At 41.9% G+C, this 19,146-nt stretch overlaps 1 protein-coding gene and 1 long non-coding RNA gene across 11 annotated transcripts in view; one reads left to right on the top strand and one right to left on the bottom strand.

Annotated features, from left to right (window-relative positions):
* Positions 1-19,146, bottom strand: part of VEPH1 (ventricular zone expressed PH domain containing 1) — a 327,919-nt gene that overhangs the window by 176,683 nt on the left and 132,090 nt on the right. For all 10 annotated transcript variants that reach the window (XM_086674592.1, XM_086674591.1, XM_086674590.1 and 7 more), the window contains one exon: positions 7,630-7,839. In XM_086674592.1, the coding sequence (XP_086530718.1) occupies positions 7,630-7,839 (210 nt within the window). The remainder of the gene's footprint in view (positions 1-7,629; positions 7,840-19,146) is intronic.
* LOC147577252 (uncharacterized) lies at positions 6,525-8,027 on the top strand. Its single transcript, XR_015240091.1, has 2 exons — positions 6,525-6,795; positions 7,422-8,027. It is a non-coding gene; the product is annotated as an uncharacterized LOC147577252 (long non-coding RNA).

Consider the following 19,146-nt stretch of genomic DNA (forward strand, 5'->3'; position numbering starts at 1 on the left):
TTGCTGGGTCATAGGGTAGGTCTATTTTTAATTTTCTGAGGAACCTCCACACTTTTCCAGAGCGGCTGCACCAATTTGCATTCCCACCAACAGTGCAAGAGGGTTCCCGTTTCTCCACATCCTCTCCAGCATCTATAGTCTCCTGATTTGTTCATTTTGGCCACTCTGACTGGCGTGAGGTGATACCTGAGTGTGGTTTTGATTTGTGTTTCCCTGATAAGGAGCGACGCTGAACATCTTTTCATGTGCCTGTTGGCCATCCGGATGTCTTCTTTAGAGAAGTGTCTATTCATGTTTTCTGCCCATTTCTTCACTGGGTTATTTGCTTTTCGGGTGTGGAGTTTGGTGAGCTCTTTATAGATTTTGGATACTAGCCCTTTGTCCGATATGTCATTTGCAAATATCTTTTCCCATTCCGTTGGTTGCCTTTTAGTTTTGTTGGTTGTTTCCTTTGCTGTGCAGAAGCTTTTTATCTTCATAAGGTCCCAGGAATTCACTTTTGCTTTTAATTCCCTTGCCTTTGGGGATGTGTCGAGTAAGAGATTGCTACGGCTGAGGTCAGAGAGGTCTTTTCCTGCTTTCTCCTCTAAGGTTTTGATGGTTTCCTGTCTCACATTCAGGTCCTTTATCCATTTTGAGTTTATTTTTGTGAATGGTGTGAGAGAGTGGTCTAGTTTCAACCTTCTGCATGTTGCTGTCCAGTTCTCCCAGCACCATTTGTTAAAGAGACTGTCTTTTTTCCATTGGATGTTTTTTCCTGCTTTGTCAAAGATGAGTTGGCCATACGTTTGTGGGTCGAGTTCTGGGGTTTCTATTCTATTCCATTGGTCTATGTGTCTGTTTTTCTGCCAATACCATGCTGTCTTGATGATGACAGCTTTGTAGTAGAGGCTAAAGTCTGGGATTGTGATGCCTCCTGCTTTGGTCTTCTTCTTCAAAATTACTTTGGCTATTCAGGGCCTTTTGTGGTTCCATATGAATTTTAGGATTGCTTGTTCTAGTTTTGAGAAGAATGCTGGTGCCATTTTGATTGGGATTGCATTGAATGTGTAGATAGCTTTGGGTAGTATTGACATTTTGACAATATTTATTCTTCCAATCCATGAGCAGGGAATGTCTTTCCATTTCTTTAAATCTTCTTCAATTACCTTCATAAGCTTTCTATAGTTTTCAGCATACAGATCCTTTACATCTTTGGTTAGATTTATTCCTAGGTATTTTATGCTTCTTGGTGCAATTGTGAATGGGATCAGTTTCTTTATTTGTCTTTCTGTTGCTTCATTGTTAGTGTATAAGAATGCAACTGATTTCTGTACATTGATTTTGTATCCTGCAACTTTGCTGAATTCGTGGATCAGTTCTAGCAGACTTTTGGTGGAGTCTATCGGATTTTCCATGTATAATATCATGTCATCTGCAAAGAGCGAAAGCTTGACTTCATCTTTGCCAATTTTGATGCCTTTGATTTCCTTTTGTTGTCTGATTGCTGTTGCTAGAACTTCCAGCACTATGTTAAACAACAGCGGTGAGAGTGGGCATCCCTGTCGTGTTCCTGATCTCAGGGAAAAAGCTCTCAGTTTTTCCCCGTTGAGGATGATGTTAGCTGTGGGCTTTTCATAAATGGCTTTTATGATCTTTAAGTATGTTCCTTCTATCCCGACTTTCTCAAGAGTTTTTATTAAGAAAGGGTGCTGGATTTTGTCGAAGGCCTTTTCTGCATCGATTGACAGGATCATATGGTTTTTCTCCTTTTTTTTGTTAATGTGATGTATCACGTTGATTGATTTGCGAATGTTGAACCAGCCCTGCATCCCAGGAATGAATCCCACTTGATCATGGTGAATAATTCTTTTTATATGCCATTGAATTCGATTTGCTAGTATCTTATTGAGAATTTTTGTATCCATATTCATCGGGGATATTGGCCTGTAGTTCTCTTTTTTTACTGGGTCTCTGTCTGGTTTAGGAATCAAAGTAATACTGGCTTCATAGAATGAGTCTGGAAGTTTTCCTTCCCTTTCTATTTCTTGGAATAGCTTGAGAAGGATAGGTATTATCTCTGCTTTAAACGTCTGGTAGAACTCCCCTGGTAAGCCATCTGGTCCTGGACTCTTATTTGTTGGGAGATTTTTTTTTTTAATTTTTTTTTTTTCAACGTTTATTTATTTTTGGGACAGAGAGAGACAGAGCATGAACGGGGGAGGGGCAGAGAGAGAGGGAGACACAGAATTGGAAACAGGCTCCAGGCTCTGAGCCATCAGCCCATAGCCTGACGCGGGGCTCGAACTCACGGACCGCGAGATCGTGACCTGGCTGAAGTCGGACGCTTAACCGACTGCGCCACCCAGGCGCCCCCTTGTTGGGAGATTTTTGATAACCGATTCAATTTCTTCGCTGGTGATGGGTCTGTTCAAGCTTTCTATTTCCTCCTGATTGAGTTTTGGAAGAGTGTGGGTGTTCAGGAATTTGTCCATTTCTTCCAGGTTGTCCAATTTGTTGGCATATAATTTTTCATAGTATTCCCTGATAATTGTTTGTATCTCTGAGGGATTGGTTGTAATCATTCCATTTTCATTCATGATTTTATTTATTTGGGTCATCTCCCTTTTCTTTTTGAGAAGCCTGGTTAGAGGTTTGTCAATTTTGTTTATTTTTTCAAAAAACCAACTCTTGGTTTCGTTGATCTGCTCTACAGTTTTTTTAGATTCTATATTGTTTATTTCTGCTCTGATCTTTATTATTTCTCTTCTTCTGCTGGGTTTAGGCTGCCTTTGCTGTTCTGCTTCTATTTCCTTTAGGTGTGCTGTTAGATTTTGTATTTGGGATTTTTCTTGTTTCTTGAGATAGGCCTGGATTGCAATGTATTTTCCTCTCAGGACTGCCTTCGCTGCATCCCAAAGCGTTTGGATTGTTGTATTTTCATTTTCGTTTGTTTCCATATATTTTTTAATTTCTTCTCTAATTGCCTGGTTGACCCACTCATTCGTTAGTAGGGTGTTCTTTAACCTCCATGCTTTTGGAGGTTTTCCAGACTTTTTTCTGTGGTTGATTTCAAGCTTCATAGCATTGTGGTCTGAAAGTATGCATGGTATGATTTCAATTCTTGTAAACTTATGAAGGGCTGTTTTGTGACCCAGTATATGATCTATCTTGGAGAATGTTCCATGTGCACTCGAGAAGAAAGTATATTCTTTTGCTTTGGGATGCAGAGTTCTAAATATATCTGTCAAGTCCATCTGATCCAATGTCTCATTCAGGGCCCTTGTTTCTTTATTGACCGTGTGTCTAGTTGATCTATCCATTTCTGTAAGTGGGGTGTTAAAGTCCCCTGCAATTACCACATTCTTATCAATAAGGTTGCTTCTGTTTATGAGTAATTGTTTTATATATTTGGGGGCTCCAGTATTCGGTGCATAGACATTTATAATTGTTAGCTCTTCCTGATGGATAGACCCTGTCACTATTATATAATGTCCTTCTTCATCTCTTGTTACAGCCTTTAATTTAAAGTCTAGTTTGTCTGATATAAGGATGGCTACTCCAGCTTTCTTTTGGCTTCCAGTAGCATGATAAATAGTTCTCCATCCCCTCACTCTCAATCTAAAGGTGTCCTCAGGTCTAAAATGAGTCTCTTGTAGACAGCAAATAGATGGGTCTTGTTTTTTTATCCATTCTGATACCCTATGTCTTTTGGTTGGCGCATTTAATCCATTTACATTCAGTGTTATTATAGAAAGGTATGGGTTTAGAGTCATTGTGATGTCTGTATGTTTTATGCTTGTGGTGATGTCTCTGGTACTTTGTCTCACAGGGTCCCCCTTAGGATCTCTTGGAGGGCTGGTTTAGTGGTGACAAATTCCTTCAGTTTTTGTTTGTTTGGGAAGACCTTTATCTCTCCTTCGATTCTAAATGACAGACTTGCTGGTTAAAGGATTCTCGGCTGCATATTTTTTCTGTCTAGCACACTGAAAATCTCGTGCCAATTCTTTCTGGCCTGCCAAGTTTCAAAAGAGAGATCAGTCAGGAGTCTTATAGGTCTCCCTTTATATGTGAGGGCACGTTTACCCCTTGCTGCTTTCAGAATTTTCTCTTTATCCTTGTATTTTGCCAGTTTCACTATGATATGTCGTGCAGAAGATCGATTCAAGTTACGTCTGAAGGGAGTTCTCTGTGCCTCTTGGATTTCAATGCCTTTTTCCTTCCCCACTTCAGGGAAGTTCTCAGCTATTATTTCTTCAAGTACCCCTTCAGCACCTTTCCCTCTCTCTTCCTCCTCTGGGATACCAATAATGCGTATATTATTTCTTTTTAGTGTATCACTTAGTTCTCTAATTTTCCCCTCATACTCCTGGATTTTTTTATCTCTCTTTTTCTCAGCTTCCTCTTTTTCCATAACTTTATCTTCTAGTTCACCTATTCTCTCCTCTGCCTCTTCAATCCGAGCTGTGGTGGTTTCCATTTTGTTATGCATTTCGTTTAAAGCGTTTTTCAGCTCCTCGTGACTGTTCCTTAGTCCCTTGATCTCTGTAGCAAGAGATTCTCTGCTGTCCGCTATACTGTTTTCAAGCCCAGCGATTAATTTTATGACTATTATTCTAAATTCACTTTCTGTTATATTGTTTAAATCCTTTTTGATCAGCTCATTAGCTGTTGTTATTTCCTGGAGATTCTTCTGAGGGGAATTCTTCCGCTTGGTCATTTTGGATAGTCCCTGGCGTGGTGAGGACCTGCAGGGCACTTCCCCTGTGCTGTGGTGTATAACTGGAGTTCGTGGGCGGAGCCGCAGTCAGACCTGATGTCTGCCCCCAGCCCACAGCTGTGTCCACAGTCAGACTGGTGCGTGCCTTCTCTTCCCCTCTCCTAGGGGCGGGATTCACTGTGGGGTGGGGTGGCCTGTCTGGGCTACTTGCACACTGCCAGGCTTGTGATGCTGGGGATCTGGCGTCTTAGCTGGGGTGGGTAGGCAAGGTGCACAGGGGCAGGAGGGGCAGGCTTAGCTTGCTTCTCCTTAGGTGATCCTCTTCAGGAGGGGCCCTGTGGCAGCAGGAGGGAGTCAGATCCGCTGCCGGAGGTTTGGCTCCGCAGAAGCGTAGAGTTGGGTGTTTGCGCGCGGAGCGAGCAAGTTCCCTGGCAGGAACTGGTTCTCTTTGGGATTTTGGCTGGGGGATGGGCGGGGGAGATGGCGCTGGCGAGCGCCTTTGTTCCCCACCAAACTGAGCTCTGTCGTCCGGGGGCTCAGCAGCTCTCCTTCCCTTTGTCCTCCAGCCTTCCCGCTTTCTGAGCAGAGCTGTTAACTTATGACCTCCCAGACGCTAAGTCGCGCTTGCTGTCGGAACTCAGTCCGTCAGGCCCCTCCGCTTTTTGCAAGCCAGACTCGGGGGCTCTGCTTGGCCGGCGAGCCGCCCCTCCGCCCCGGCTCCCTCCCGCCAGTCCGTGGAGCGCGCACCGCCTCGCCGCCCTTCCTACCCTCTTCCGTGGGCCTCTCGTCTGTGCTTGGCTCCGGCGACTCCGTTCTGCTAATCCTCTGGTGGTTTTCTGGGTTATTTAGGCAGGTGTAGGTGGAATCTAAGTGATCAGCAGGACGCGCGGTGAGCCCAGCGTCCTCCTACGCCGCCATCTTCCCTCTCTAGAATATGCTTTAAATACTTGACATCATGAAATCTCAAATACTGATCCACTAACAGCTGCATAAGAATTACCTGTCAGAGGATCCCACAAATCCAGATTCCTAGGTTCCTTTCCTAGAGATTCTGATTTAGTAGATTTTCTATGAGGCCCAAGAACTTATATTATTAAAAAAAAACTCCCCATGTAATCCTGATATCCAGGTACATTTGGAAAGTATTTGATCTAGAATTTTATTTGTTGAGAAGGTGAGTCAGAACCACGAGAAAAAAAATTTTCTCCCCCAAACATAGATGTCTTCATGGACATATGAGAATGAGAGATGGGGGAGGGGCAAATATTTCGATGCTCTGAATTGTGAAATAAGTGATTCCACTGGCCGTTTGGATCCCATCTTCTCACTGCACCCACCTAGGGTCATGCAAAAGTCACACTAACAGGCTACTCTCTGTCAGATTAGCCTTAGTTCAGGTAAACCTACAGTGACATAATTGTATGTGGTTTGTGTTTTTTGTTATTGTTTTAACAGGTAACATTTTCTGTGGGAAGTTTAATCACTTCTAATGTGCATTACTACATATTAATGAATCATAAATGTATTTGTGATGAAAATAAGTACCATTAAGGTGCAGGAAGAGTTAACTTTTTTAAGATTCCAGGGTCTCACACATCACAGGTTGAAGTTTTTGGTGCATATAAAAATCTGCGAGGTCAGCAGATTCCATCAAACAGCTGTCAGCTGAAGTTGTCCTAAAAGCACTTGGGCACTCTAGTGGGTTTTCCTGGCAGCCAAGGTGACAGGCACGGGAAAGTGTTACCAGAAGGCAGATGGTGGCAGGCGTGAGACATTCCCAGCAGCAGTGGATAGAGAGGGATTATACTAAGCAGCATGCCCACACCAAAGTAATCCTTTTACAAGATCCCCCCATCATGTTGACGGTTACAGGCTGCTTGGCAGCTCAGCTCTCCCACCTTCGTCTGGGAAGCTAGAGGACAAAGGCCCTCCACCAGAAGGAAGCCTCTCCTTCACTAGGCCCTCGGCAAATCTCAGAAATAAAATAAAATAAAACAGAACCACAGATCCATTCTAAGACAAACTTTGAAAAGAGTGCCAAGGATAGCAAAGATCTAATTCCAGCGGGGTCACCAACTAACCCAGTCTCGGTCTGGGCAAGTCATTTAACTTTCCTTGCCTTTAATTTTCGCTTGTGTAGAATCAAGAGGTTGAACTTGATGGACTATGGATTCCCTTTTAAGAGTTGTATGATTTTTATAACTGTATTATATGTAAGTGGGTGAAAATAAAAGCTTCCCTCTATCAATTATATATTTACTTTTATTTTAAAAAGATAATAGTCCTAAAGCCCAATATAAAATCATCAGACAGACATGCATGCGTGCACACCCTTCAGAACCTGAATTTCTGGAAATCGTTTCTCGGTCGTCTAATCCCCACAAACTGATGGCATCCTGTTGTTCCTGCCAAAAGATTCTATTATGCAAATATTTAGGCTAGGCCTTTTAAACAACCATGAACATTTATTTCACTCTTCCAAGTAACATCATCCGGAGGGCTCAAAATACACCAATGAATGCAGGCACTTATTGACAGTATAGCTATGGGATCTTTTAATCAGTAGTGTTTGAGGCCTAACCCTATGCTTACTGATGGTTTCCTCAGTTAAGCAGAACTACAACCAGAAATGAGTTGAAATTCTTTTACTGGTTATTGTTATTACAAAGTGGTCTTAATCTGTCATAGTGCTTCCTCCATTTTAATCCTTTCCCTTCCGCAGGTGACACTCCAGCAATGAGATCCTTACTTCCTGAACCTTCAACCTAGCTCTGCTATAATGTGTCCTTGATCCAAAGGCCACTGTCCATGCAAAAGTTTTGAAAGAAAAATGGGAGCTCTCAGAAGTTCCAGGACCCATTTGCAGCTCACAGAGCCCCCAGTGGATTAAGTGCCAATGGAATTTAGAGAGGAAAAAAAGTCAAACTTACTTCATCCACATGCCCCACAGCTCCATAGATTCTCGCCATTTGTCCGATGAGGTAGGGGAATCTCTCACCAATCTCTTTCAGCATTGGAAGAAAACTGTTCAAAGCCACAGGTTCATAGCCTGCTATCTCTATGAGGATGTTTAGGATGACATCATTATGGGTTGAGTCTTTCAAATGCCTGATTAGGAAAGGAATACACTTCTGAACCACCTGTGAAAAGAAAAGAGAGAGGAAGAGAAGAGAAACAAAGAGGAAAATTAATTAAATCAGGACTAATTTAATATTTTTTGATTTTATGAAATCTGAAGTCAACACATTCTGGGATTATTGCCCTCATTGGAACTCAAGCAAATACAAGTCTGAAATTTAGAATTTACAATAAAATTTCAGATGCTTCAGTTTGTTTCTCTTTTTCATTTCATCTGTGCTCTGCTATTGAAGAGTAACAACATTACATTATAAAATGTTTAGATGCTGCTATTCATAAGTCAAGTTTTGATATGTTATATCTTCACCAGAATATTAAATTTCCTCCAATCCACCATAAAAGTGCAACTTAAAGGGCAATATAAATATGCAAAAGATACTTGATGACTTCAATGAAAGCCTTCAAATTGGAGAAATATGGTTTGGAAATATTTAATAATAAAAATAAGAAAGCAGGAAACAGCCTTTAAATTTTCTTCAATATTCCATTTTGATCACAAAAAAGTACTAAGAAAAAATATTACTAAAGTAAAATAATTTCTACCATATTCCTGACACCCTAATATGGCTTTCTTGATTTTGAATGCTTGTATTAATATAAAGATGCAATAATTCATATCGAAGAAAACGTGACTTTTTGTGGAATAAAGTCACTATGTTAATACATAGACACATTGCACACTGACAACCTAATGAATTGTTTTGTCTGCTAAAATAAAACAATTAGAAAGGACAACCCGTGGAAACTGAACAGTAAAAATAAAACAATTTGCCCATCTATACTTCTATGCTGATTTTTTAGTTTGTTGTTGGTTTGCTTTTTTGGTTGGTTACTTTTTTGGTAAGGTGGACTTGAAATGTAGCTTCCAGTATTAAAACAGAATCTGATACTCAGCTCAATCTGCTAAATTTATAATCCACCCTTTGCCAAAACCCTGCTTCTCTCACTTCCCTCTCTAGCTTCAAGTGTCTCTTTTCCCCATGAATGGCACCATTATCTACCTGGCTACTCAAGTCAGAAGTCTGGGAGTCATTCTTGACTGTTCTTTTTCCCTTATCATTAGCCTCCTCCAAACAACCACCAAGTCCTACTGATTCCACCTCCCAAGTATGCCACAGATCTGTCCACTTCCATTAATTTCCATTCATTTCTCCATTCACTTATTTACAAATATTTATTGAGTCCTTCCTATTTGCAAGGTAGTATTGTAGGTGCTAAAGCTGCTAATAAGTCTAGCAGATTCCTGCCATAGTGGAATAATTCACTGCCTAGTAAATGAGACATTTCATGAAACGAGTAATTTTAATAGAAATGCATAATTATAAATTTTAATAAATGCCATATAGCAAAATACAAGGTGCTGTGACAGACTATCCTGGGGCCCTAGGTTAAGCTGGCATCAGGGAAGTACTCTCCCAGCAGGCACATCTAAGCTGAGACCACTGATCAAATTATCCTGAACTTGGGTTATTCCAACAGCTTTCTAACTCTTCTCTCTGCCATCAGTCTTGTCCATCCAATTCCTTCTCTACCTTGTGGCCTCAATAGCAACCCTTCCTCTGCTTAAAATAGTTCACTGATTTGCCATCGATCTCAAGATAGAGGCTTAACATACCTTTCCCAAACTGATGCCTATCCATTTTTCTAGATGTATCCCCCCATCCAGATCCCATCAGGTATCATACTTCAACCCTGTTGATTTTTCCAAAATGTTTTCTTGACCTGCTAAGATTTCTCTTGCATCTAGGGTTGTACTCACGTGATTCACTCTGCCTGTAATTCTTATTGCCCCTTTTTTTCTGGATACTCCTTCTCATTCGTGAGGCTTTGGATTAGCTGTTGTTGCCTTTAAAAGCTTTCCTCCACTCCCTTCTCTTTCCTCCTCAATCCAGTGCCCTGGCTGAAGCCCCTATCACACCCTACATGGCTCCCAGCAAACCCTTCTCATGCCTTCTTCATATTGCTAGTCTAGATGTTTGTTTTGCAGGCTGGATTAAAAACTCTATAAGAGTTTGTACCCCATTGTATAGCCAAAGCCTAGCACAGAGCCTGGCCAGAAACTGAGTCAATAAATATTTGAGGAACAAACCAAACGAAGAAAAATCTAAATGGTTTTACAGGCTAGCATTTGAATAACCTCCACACCCCACCCCATAGTGTTGAATAATTGTACATAATGTTTTAATGGATATATTGTCACATGTCATATACAACATAACTAACAGGGACATGAAAGCAGACATTTTGAGAGGACTAAAACTATCCTATATATAAATTTAAATTGGATATTCATATCCAGTACTTATGGAGGAAGGGCCAGGGCTAGTTTCTGGCATACAGCATACATGATTGAACAGGTCTACAAATGTTGCCTATGCATTTGGGAATGGTTGTATGTCCTTCCGGAGAAACCAAGAGAGATCCCTGGCACATAAGGTAGAAGTGTCAGCCAGCTGCTCTAGGTCAGGGCAGCATATTTAACCTGAGTCTTTTAGTAATGGAAAATGCTTACACATTTCCTGCCCCATTGTATAAAATTCGATTTCCTAGTCCTTACCCTTCATGTCCTATTTCTGGAACACGAAGGTCTCTGTGACATGTGCTTCCAGTCATGCCAATTTTATTTAAACTCCAGCCATACATCCCAAGCCCATACAAGAGTATACTATATGTACTGTACCATAAAGAAAAAGAAAAAGAAAAAGAAAGAAAGGAAGAAAGAAAGAAGAAAAGGAAAAGGAAAAGGAAAAGGAAAAGAAAAGAAAAGAAAAGAAAAGAAAAGAAAAGAAAAGAAAAGAAAAGAAAAGAAAAGAAAAGAAAAGAAAAAGAAAGAAAAAAGAAAGCTGGCTCGAGACAAATATATATGCTTAGGCACAGTTAAATCCATTGAAGCAAAGAGTAGAGAAGACTTGAATAGTGTAAATAAAGTAATTTTACTGATTAAACAAAAATTTATTATTTTGTGGTTTCCTGATAACCCAAAAGCTTGTCATGATGGTGACAGAAAAGACAGATATTTCTTGAACTTTATCACACACATGAAAGGAAAGCGGTGCTTTGGGCTTTAGACAGATTATTCTTAGATAAGAAGGAATTTTATTTTCTAAATACAGGCATTTCCTCAGGCTGGTCTCTTTCGTGCTGGGGAGCTGCTTCATATCTCAGAGAAGGCCTTATCATCACTGAGAGCAGAGCAGCCACTAAGCATAGATGTCTAGCAGAGGGCAAGCTGACACGGCCTTTGTTGAGACCATAACCTCATGGCATGGACCGCCGAAAGAGCTTCCAAGCTGTCCTATCTAATCATGTCAAGACTTCAAAGGTTTGTCATGGCCTACGGCTGGGATCCCAATGCCATGGCATTCCAGGGTCTTCACTGACTGGCATAACTACTGCCTCTTCTACCATGAACTCTGACCCAGCGACATGCCACCAATCACCCACAGTGGCTTAAACATGGAGAGGATGCTCATGCTTTCAAAGCCCATCTCAAAGAGCTCTACTTCTGGGAAGCCTTCCCCATAGCCCACCCTAATACATGCAGGACCTAGGGATAGAGTGCAAATAAAGGGCCCTACACCACACACTCAAATACTCAGGTGCTACCCTCTACCTGATACATGTACCTTTATAACAATCTTGGAGGCCTGATTTGAATTTGGAATTTTTGGCCTGTATAGAGGGAACAGAAAGAAATGACCTCTAGGCCCCATTCCTTGCCCCTCTCTTCTCTTTCTATTCCTGGCTTTGTCCTGTAAGGAGTCTTGTATGCATGTATATGAATACCCCAGCCCACAAATTCGAGTTCATCTAAAACACCCCTCTGGCCTGTGGGGTCATGCTGTTGGCACGGCCTGTCCTTGGGAGAACAGATCCAGAGGCCAGGCCTGTTGACGCCTTAGAAGGAGGACAGAGATGTACAGGAAAAGAATTCCAAGGTCCCAGTGACCTGGACTACATTTATTAGGTGACAGAATGTGTGGAAACTGGGGGAACATGTAGATGAGGGCCAGACCAGGACCCTCTAAAGTAAATAGCCCAGGCAAGGCACCTTCCCTGGCTCTCCATTCCTTCCTGAGTGGAATTAACCGCTGCCTTTTTTGTGCTCTCAGAGCAGTCTGCTGACAGTTTTAGCATCTTGCCACTGAACTGAAGTTTTGTGGACATATCTCATCAGCCCAGGCCATGGGGCCATGAGGGTAGGGCCATCTGAAAACATAGCACCATAATACATAGCAACTTAATTAGCAGCAAATGACATTTAAATTTTTATGTATATAATAAAAGGTAGAGCTACTGTGTGTGTGCACATATGTGTACATGTGTGTGCATGTACTCCCTCTTAAATTTTCCTTGGGCTCAATTTTCTCTTCTAATTGATTTGGCCAGCATTAACAATTTCTATTACTCTTCGAAACCCTATAAAATAACTGCCACTCTTTTCATTTACTAATTACTCCCACCATAGTGACAAAATATATATACTGAAAATTATGGTTCTGCTCCAAAGACTGTTGTAGAACAGTCTATATATTCCATCACTCCATCTTCTTAATGTTCTGCAAATGGCTTATTTTAAATAAATACCAAAAGTGACCTCTGAGTATTGTCAGCATGATGATGCTGTGTTAGGTGCCTCAGGATTAGGTATGTGAAGAGGAATGCTGTAAGCTTGAAAATCCAAGAAAATGACTCTCTGCTCTAGGGACCAGACCACAAAAGCAGTTCCTCTGGGTTTGGACATTAATCAACGGAGGGCTGAAGTTGCTATTTTCTGCCAGTCATCTCTGTACGGTTGGGGCTAGAAGCCCAAGTCCTGGGGATAATAACAGATGGGCTCTTATGTGTTACTAAATGCTGTTCCTTTTGTTGGCTAGGTTACAGCATGGTTTATAGCAGCCAAGAATACAGACTTAGCCCCAAAAGGCCACTTGGAAAATTGACCACCCAGCCTTTTCCTATAAATGAACCCTGAGGATTCTCTGGAGGTTCCAGCCATGAATCACTAGCCAGGAACTGCCTCCCTTTAACTGGGAAGGATGGTTTTCTGAAAGGGGGATACCCAGAGGGCAGTGATGGAGGAAGGGGACCAACCTGCCTGGCCAGCCACACGTGAAGCTCACAGATATATGGATGTTGAAGCTCTGCCACCTTTGCGATCTCAACCTTGTCTTCACTGGAGAACCTGCTCAGTTTACCTCCTATTTACAGAGCATTGGCATAGCTTTTATGCAGAAAGGAAAAATTCACTTTAATCCCAGTTCCACAGGGTCAAAACCCTTCTCATTTAGCTTCTTGCTTCATCTGCAATGAAGTTATAATAACTAGACTTAAATTGGAAGTCTCAGTCTGCATTTCTGATTGTTGCCATTGTTTTCAATTTCCTCTCTCCCTTTCTCCATATATGTCTCCCTTCCTTTTTGCGCACTAATTAAGGAACATGAGAGAGAGGAGGTGAATCCAGCATGTCTCTGGCTCACTGTCTGCACACCTCAGTAACCAAGTGTTAGCCATGAAGAGCCCCACGACGAGCCGCAGGAGGCAGGTGGAGGCCCACTTTAACATGAAGGGCAGTGCTGGTGGGAAACAGAGGTTGGGTCCTTCCCCTGCTACAACTTCTCACCCATTAGGGCCCTGGCACAGGTGAGGTCCACTCACATCACTGTGCCTGTTTCCTAAACCCTTGCGGCTTCATCCTGGGATCCACACTTAGCATGCACAACACCTACAGGACTCTGCTTTCACTCTCTCCTCATTCAGTTCAGGTCTCCTACTTCTGCCATAGAGCTCACCTTTCTGACCGCCTTTGTCTACTGAGCCCTCTCAACTCGCCATCTGCTTCACAAGCCATGCCTTATAGCCTCAAGTTTTCAGCGTGTTGAGGTCAAAAGATCTCAATGGCTGGAATTAGATTGGGTTTATGATGTACCTCAGGCTTATCTCTATGGCTTTAGAAAAGTTACCTAACCAGTGACAGCCCCAGATTTTCTGTAAATGGCCGTCATATGGGAGGCATTGTGACTGTAATGGCCAGTGGAAGACATGGACATTGCCTATTTGAAAATTGGAGGGGCTGCTACAGATGAGCAGGGTGTGAAAAGCCACCTCACTATCACTCCTTTGTACCACCACAGTTCTTAACCCTTCCAGACTTTGACTTTTCTGTTTACCAAAGGAAAGGTTGTTATGGGGAATAAGTGAGATAATGTTGTAAAACACCTACACAGTGTCTGGTACTTGGCATTAGTTCAACCACTATTAGTGTCCTTGTTTACTCTCCTCTGCCTCCTGTAATCAGCTGAGAACACTACAGTAATACTTTGGAGATATTCCAGACCACCACAATAAAGCGAATGTCACAATAAAGAGACTCAAATGATTTTTTTAGTTCCCCAATGCATATAAAAGTTATTTTTATGCTCTAGTCTATTAAGTGGGCAATAGTATTATGTCTAAAAATATATACGCTTTAATTAAAAATACATTATTGTTAAAATCATCTGAGCTTTTAATGAGTTGTAAGCTTTTTGCTGGTAGAGGGTCTTGTCTTTATATTGATGGCTACTGACTGATCAGGGTGGGGTTGCTGAAGGTTGGGGTGTCTGTTGCAATTTCTTAAAATAAGACAGCAGTGAAGTTTGCCACATCAGTTGACTCTTCCTTTCACAAATGATTTCCCTGTACCATGTGATACTGTTTGGTAGCATTTTACCCACGGTGGAACTGTTTTCAAAATTGGAATAAGTCCTCTCAAACCCTGATGCTGCTTTATCAGCTAAGTTTATGTAACATTCTAAATCTTTTGTTGCCGTTTCAACAATCTTCACAGCACCTTCACCAGGAGTAGATTCCAGCTCAAAAAAACCACTTTCTTTGCTCATCCAAAAGAAGCAAAACTTCATCTCTTAAAGTTTTATCATGAAATTGTAGCGATTCAGTCCCATCTTCAGGCTCCACTTTTAATTCTAGTTCTTATGCTATTTCTACCATATTTGCAACTACTTCCTCCACTGAAGTCTTGAACCCCTCAAAGTCATCTATGAAGGTTGAAATCAACTTCTTCCAAACTACTGTTCATGTTGATATTTTTACCTCTTCCCATGAACCATGCATATTCTTACTAACATCTAGAATGGTAACTTCTTTCCAGGGGGGTTTCAGTTTACTTTGCCTAGATACATCAGAGGAATCACTATCTATGTGAACTAGAGCCTTATGGAATATATTTCTTAAATAATACTTGAGAGTTCAAATCACTCCATAGGCTGATCCATAGGCTGCAGAATGGTTGTTGTGTTAGTTAGCAGGCATGAAAACTTTAATTTCATTGTATATCTCCATCAGAGCTCTTGGGTGATAGAGTGCATTGTCAATGAGCAGTCATTTTGAAGAGAATCTCTCTCTCTCTCTCTCTCTCTCTCTCTCTCTCTGAGCTCTAAGTCTCAACAGTGGGCTTTAAATATTTAGTTAACTATGTTGTAAACAGATGTGCTGTCAACCAGGACTTGTTGTTCCAAATCTGGGAGTAGATTTAGCTTAATTCTTCAGAGCCTAGGATTTTCAAAATGGTCGGTAAGCACTGGTTTGAACTGAAAGTCATCAGCTGCACTAGCCTCTAACAAAAGAGAAGTCTGGGGGCACCTGAGTGGCTCAGTCGGTTGAGTGACCGACTTCGGCTCAACTCATGATCTCGTGGTTTGTGAGTTCGAGCCCCGCGTCGGGCTCTGTGCTGACAGCTCAGAGCCTGGAGCCTGCTTCGGATTCTGTGTCTTCCCTCTCTGCTCCTCCCCTGCTCATGCTCTGTCCCTCTCTGTCTCTCAATAACAAATAAACATTTTAAAAAAATTTAAAAAAAAGAGAAGTCTGTTCTTTGAAGCTTTGAAACCAGGCATTGATATCTCCTCTCTAGCAGTGAAAGTCCTAGATAGCATCTTCTAATAGAAAGCTGTTTTATCAACACTGAAAATCTGCTGTTTAGTGTTGCCACCTTCACTACTTAGCTAGATCTTCTGCATAACTTGCTACACTTCTACATCAGCGCTTGCTGCTTCACTTTGCACTTTTATGTTATGGAGACGGTTTCTTTCCTTAAATCTCACAAACTGGCCTCTGCAACCTTTAAACTTTTCTTCTGCAGCTTCATCACCTGCATTGAAGAGAGTTAGGGCCTTGTTCTGGATTAGGCTTTGGCTTAAGGAAATGATGCGGTGCAGTTGATCTTCTATCCAGACCAGCCAAACTATCTTCACATCAATAATAAGGCTGTTTTGCTTCCTTATCACTCATGTATTCAGTGGAGTAGCACTTTTAGTTTTCTTCAAGAACTCTTCCTTTGCATTTGCACTTAGCTAAGAGAGTGGTATTTGGTGCAAGAGGCCTCGCTTTTGACCTGTCTCTGTTTTTGATGTGCCTTCCTCACTAAGCTTACTCATGTCTAGTTTTTTATTGGAAGTGAGAGAGCTGCTACTCCTCCGTTCACTTGAACACTTAGAGGTTTTGTAGGGTTCTTAACTGGCCTAATTTCAATAGTGTTGTGTCTCAGGGAATAGGGGGACCCTAGGAGAGGGAGACAGATGGGGGATGGACAGTTGGTGGGGTAGTCAAAACACACACATTTATCCATTAAGCTCACCATCTCATATAGGTGTGGTTTGGGGCACCCCAAGACAATTACAATAATATCACCAAAGATCACTGATCACAGATCAGCATCACAAATATAATAATAATGAAAATGTTCGAATTATTGTAAGAATTATGAAAATGTGACGCAGAGACACAAAGTAAACAAATGCTGTTGGAAAAGAATGGTGCCAATAGACTTGCTTGACACAGGGTTGCCACAAACCTTCAATTTGTAAAAAATATAGTATCTGCAAAGTGCAACAATATGATGAAGCACAATAAAATGAGGTATGCCTGTACTCCTCTCAAGAGGAGGCTACTTGGTTTTTTTCCCCAAGCTGAGGAGAGAGAAGGGGGTTAGGGGATAAGAGTCCTGGACTGGACCAGTCACTTAACCTCTTACTACCTGTGTGATGGGGGCAAATTAGCCTCCCAGAACAACCATTTTGACTGGTGTAAAACAGAGGGGAAAATAACACACATTAGAGTTGTTGGTAGGAGTAAACTGATAGAATTAGATCTTAAAAAAATAAGCCCTTGGGGCGCCTGGGTAGCTCAGTCAGTTAAGTGTCCACATCATGATCTCGCGGTTCATGAGTTCGAGCCCTGTATCGTGCTCTGTGCTGACAGCTCAGAGCCTGGAACCTACTTTGAATTCTGTGTCTCCCTCTCCTTCTGCCCCTCCCCCCACTCGTGTTCTGTCTCTCTCCCTCTTTCAAAAATAAATAAGCATTACAAAATTTTAAAAAAGATTTAAGAAGAAAAAGCCCTTTGTGAATGATAAAGTCCTCTGTAAATTTAGGCACTAATATTAACTCATCTGTGTTAAGAAATATTCATGGAATGAATTCTGTATGCCAGGGACTATGCAGGGCATCAGGGACACAGTAGTGAACAAGGTGGTCTTCATGTCTCCAGCATTTGCATCAGAACCAAGTTGGTCCAAAGAGAGAAAGACCACTAGAGGCAGAGTCATTACAAAGTGAAATTTGCTAGGCAGAGATGGGGGTGAAGGAAGGAGTCAGATAAGATTATTGGTAAGAAACTGACGTCTAAGTATCTGTCTAAAGTCCAGGAATAGTCATCCCAGAAAGAGTGGTAGTGGTGAGGGAAGGACATTCCAGGTGAAGAACATTTGTAAAACCTCAGTGCTTTGAGAGTGCCCATCTGTGGGTGCTTAGGACTGTATAATTGCTCAAAGTGTTGGGAGTTAAAGAGACCCTATGAGAACGGGCAGATGTCAGGGGCCTTATAAATGGCCTCCTAAGTCCTTTCCTGAGTCTTCAGGCCATCAGAGGCCACCAGATGTCTGACGGGACCTCTTTGAATGTCACATTTGGGGCCATCCTCACTCTTCGACCCCACCTTTTTAGGTAGGGAGATCCCAAGACTTTTCCCTCCCCCTTCTTGTAAGTGAGCCTTCCCCTGGTTTAATTTACTTTCATGTCCAGCCTTTAACCCATGGGAAATAAATTGAACTAAGTTATTCTCCCCAGATCCCCCTTGAATTTTTATTGAACCTTCTTTTCCAAAAACTGTGTTTTGCTCTTGCTTGCAGGCTGCAGATAAAATGGTATGCCAGCTGCCTCTTTTATGAAACCAAGTTTGGCCTTTTAATCACACTCCCCGCCCTCCCCCCCCCCCCCCCCCCCCCGACACACACACAATTTCCCTATCATCTGGTCTCCAGGCTCTATCTGTGGTAGGCAAAATAATGACTCCACAAAGATGTACACACCCTAATCCCCAGAACCTGTGATGATGTAGCCTTATGTGGCAAAGAGGACTCTGTAGGTATAGTTAAGTTAAAGGTCTTGAGATGGAGAGAGAATCCTGGATCTTCTGGGTGGCACCAATGTAATTACAAGGACCCTTAGAAGATGGAGGCTAGGAGATTCAGAGTTGGAGGAGGTGTGATGAGAAAATAAGAGGGGAGAGGGATGTAGGCCATGAGCTGAGGAATGCAAGCAGCCCCCAGAAGCTGAAAAGGCAAGGAAACATTATCCTCTAGAGTCTCAAGAAGGAATACAGCCCTGCTGAACCATTTTGGACTTCTGATCTCAAGAGCAGTAAGATAATAAATTTGTGCTGTTTTAAACCACTGCGTTTGTGGTAATGGGAAACAAATACCTCACCCCTTCTCTGTCCCTCACTCCAAGCCTCCGTTTAGGTGATCCAGTGATCTTTCAACTCTATTCCTTGCCCAAACTCAACTACAGTTTTGCTCAAACTTTCTGTCCTTAATCCTTTCCCAAACTGATTCCTCCACTTGTGCTCTGGAATTCATTCCCTAACTTCCTCAAGCATCTGATTCTAGCTAGTGTTTTGTTCCACATCTTCAATCTCTTCATTGTTACTGGATTGTTCTTTAGTTCTCCTTATTTTCTTTAAACTTGTACACTCATGCAGTCAGTTCCTAACCTTCTCTCCACACACAGTCCATGACGATGACCACCACTTCTCACCCCGCCCACAAAGACAGTGTCCTGGGGAGTCCCGGTTGCCAAATCTGAGGACATTTCCAATCTCCAGACTCATTTACTTCTCTGGATCTTGATCCTGTTGAGTCACTTTACACCCTTTGGAGACCACAACACAACTTCTCCCTGATTCTTCACGTTCTCCAATCTCTTTGGTCTCTTTTGGTCATTTATTCATTCCTGAATTCAACATTTTATTGAAAT

Source organism: Puma concolor, chromosome C2 (assembly GCF_028749965.1).
Source record: "Puma concolor isolate L17-30 chromosome C2, mPumCon1.1.hap2, whole genome shotgun sequence".
NCBI classification, from domain to species: domain Eukaryota; kingdom Metazoa; phylum Chordata; class Mammalia; order Carnivora; family Felidae; genus Puma; species Puma concolor.